The sequence below is a fragment of the Malurus melanocephalus genome, unplaced genomic scaffold, assembly GCF_030028575.1.
Source record: "Malurus melanocephalus ecotype Western Australia unplaced genomic scaffold, MMel_1.1 scaffold_2883, whole genome shotgun sequence".
NCBI classification, from domain to species: Eukaryota; Metazoa; Chordata; class Aves; order Passeriformes; family Maluridae; genus Malurus; species Malurus melanocephalus.
Window position 1 is genome coordinate 2,864 of NW_026626115.1, and position 1,616 is coordinate 4,479.

Sequence of the window (1,616 nt, forward strand, 5' to 3'; positions counted from 1 at the left end):
TTCCCATTTATTCCCATTGTTTCCCATTCCCAGGTATTTCCAGAGCCGCTTTGACACAGCTGAGACCATCGGGCTGCGCTATCCCGAGGGGCTGAGCCCGGAGCAGCGCCTGGAATTCGTCAGCGACACCGCCAAGGTCAGGGAAATCCGGAATTCTGGGAATTCTGGGAATTCTGGGATCATCCGGGATTTCTGGGAAAATCCGAGAATTCTGGGATCATCTGGGATTTCTGGGATCATCAGGGATTTCCGGGATCATCTGGGAATTCTGGGATTGCCCGGGAGTTCTGGGCTCATCCAGGATTTCTGGAATCATCCAGGGTTTCTGGGATTTCTGGGTTCATCCAGGATCATCAGGGAATTCTGGGATAATCTGGGATTTCTGGGAGCACCTGGGATAATCCGGGATTTCCAGGATCAGGGTGGGAATGGGGCCGGGAGGGATTTGGGAATGGCAAGAAAAGTGAGTCCTGGGGTAACAATTCCCATTTTTCCTATTTTTCCCATTTTCCCCATCCCCATTCCCATTTTCCCATTCTCATTCCCCTTTTTCCCATTCCCATTTTCCCGTTTATCTCGTTCCTATTTTTCCCCATTTTCCCCATTCCCATTTTCCCATTTCCCCCATTTTTATTCCCATTTTCCCATTTTTCCCATTTTTATTCCCATTTTCCCCGCTTTTCCCATTCCCATTTTCTTGTTTTTTCCATTCCCATTTTTCCCATTTTTCCCATTTTATTCCGGTTTTTCCGCAGGCTCTGGCCCAGCTGGGCACGGTTGTGGCTCGGGCTCTGTTCTCATTGGCCGGAGGGACCGAAGGCGCCGAGAGCATCCGGGCTGATCCCAAAACGGTGGGAATTCTGGGAATTCTGGGAATTCTGGGAATCCCAAATCTTCATGGAGTTCTGAAATAGAAATCCCTGATTTTCCTCAAATCCCTCGAATTGAAATCCCCAATTTTCATGAAATCCCTGAAATTGAAGTCCCAAATTTTCCTGAAGTCCCTGGAATTAGAATCCCTAAAATCCCTGGAAATGAAATCCCTGTTTTTCCCAAAACCCCTGGAATTACAATTCTCAATTTTCCTGGATTCCCTGGAATCAGAATTCCCGATTTTTCTCAAATCCCTGGAGTTGAAATCCCCAGTATTCCTTGATTTCTTGAAATTAAAATCCCAAATTTTCCCGAAATCCCTCAAATTGAAATCCCAAATTCTTCTCAAGTACCTGAAATTGAAATCTCCAATTTTCCTGAAATCCCTGGAATTGCAATTTCCAATTTTCACAAAATTCCTGAAATTGAAATTCCCAATTTTCCTGAAATCTCTGGAGTTGGAATCCCAAATTTCCTGAAATCCCTGAAATTGAAATCCCAAATTTCCTGAAATCCCTGGAATTACAATTTCCAATTTTCCCACCCCGTGATCCCAAAATTTCGGCCGCTCTGAGGTCATTTTTTCCTGTTTTTCCCAAAAAAATTCCCATTTTTCCCTAAAAAATTCCCGTTTTTTGCAGGTGGCCCGGATGCTCTACGGTTTCCTGATCCAAACCAACAATTCCTGGTTCCAATCCATCATCAAAAGCGACCTCAAGGGGATCCTGGGTGAGGGAAAATCC

General features: G+C 45.1%; 1 protein-coding gene across 1 annotated transcript in view; it reads left to right on the forward strand.

Annotated features, from left to right (window-relative positions):
• LOC130587963 (nicastrin-like) overlaps positions 1-1,616 on the forward strand; it is a 6,319-nt gene that overhangs the window by 2,227 nt on the left and 2,476 nt on the right. The window contains exons 3-5 of the mRNA XM_057388927.1: positions 34-136; positions 756-851; positions 1,515-1,602. Of these exons, the coding sequence (XP_057244910.1) occupies positions 34-136; positions 756-851; positions 1,515-1,602 (287 nt within the window). The remainder of the gene's footprint in view (positions 1-33; positions 137-755; positions 852-1,514; positions 1,603-1,616) is intronic.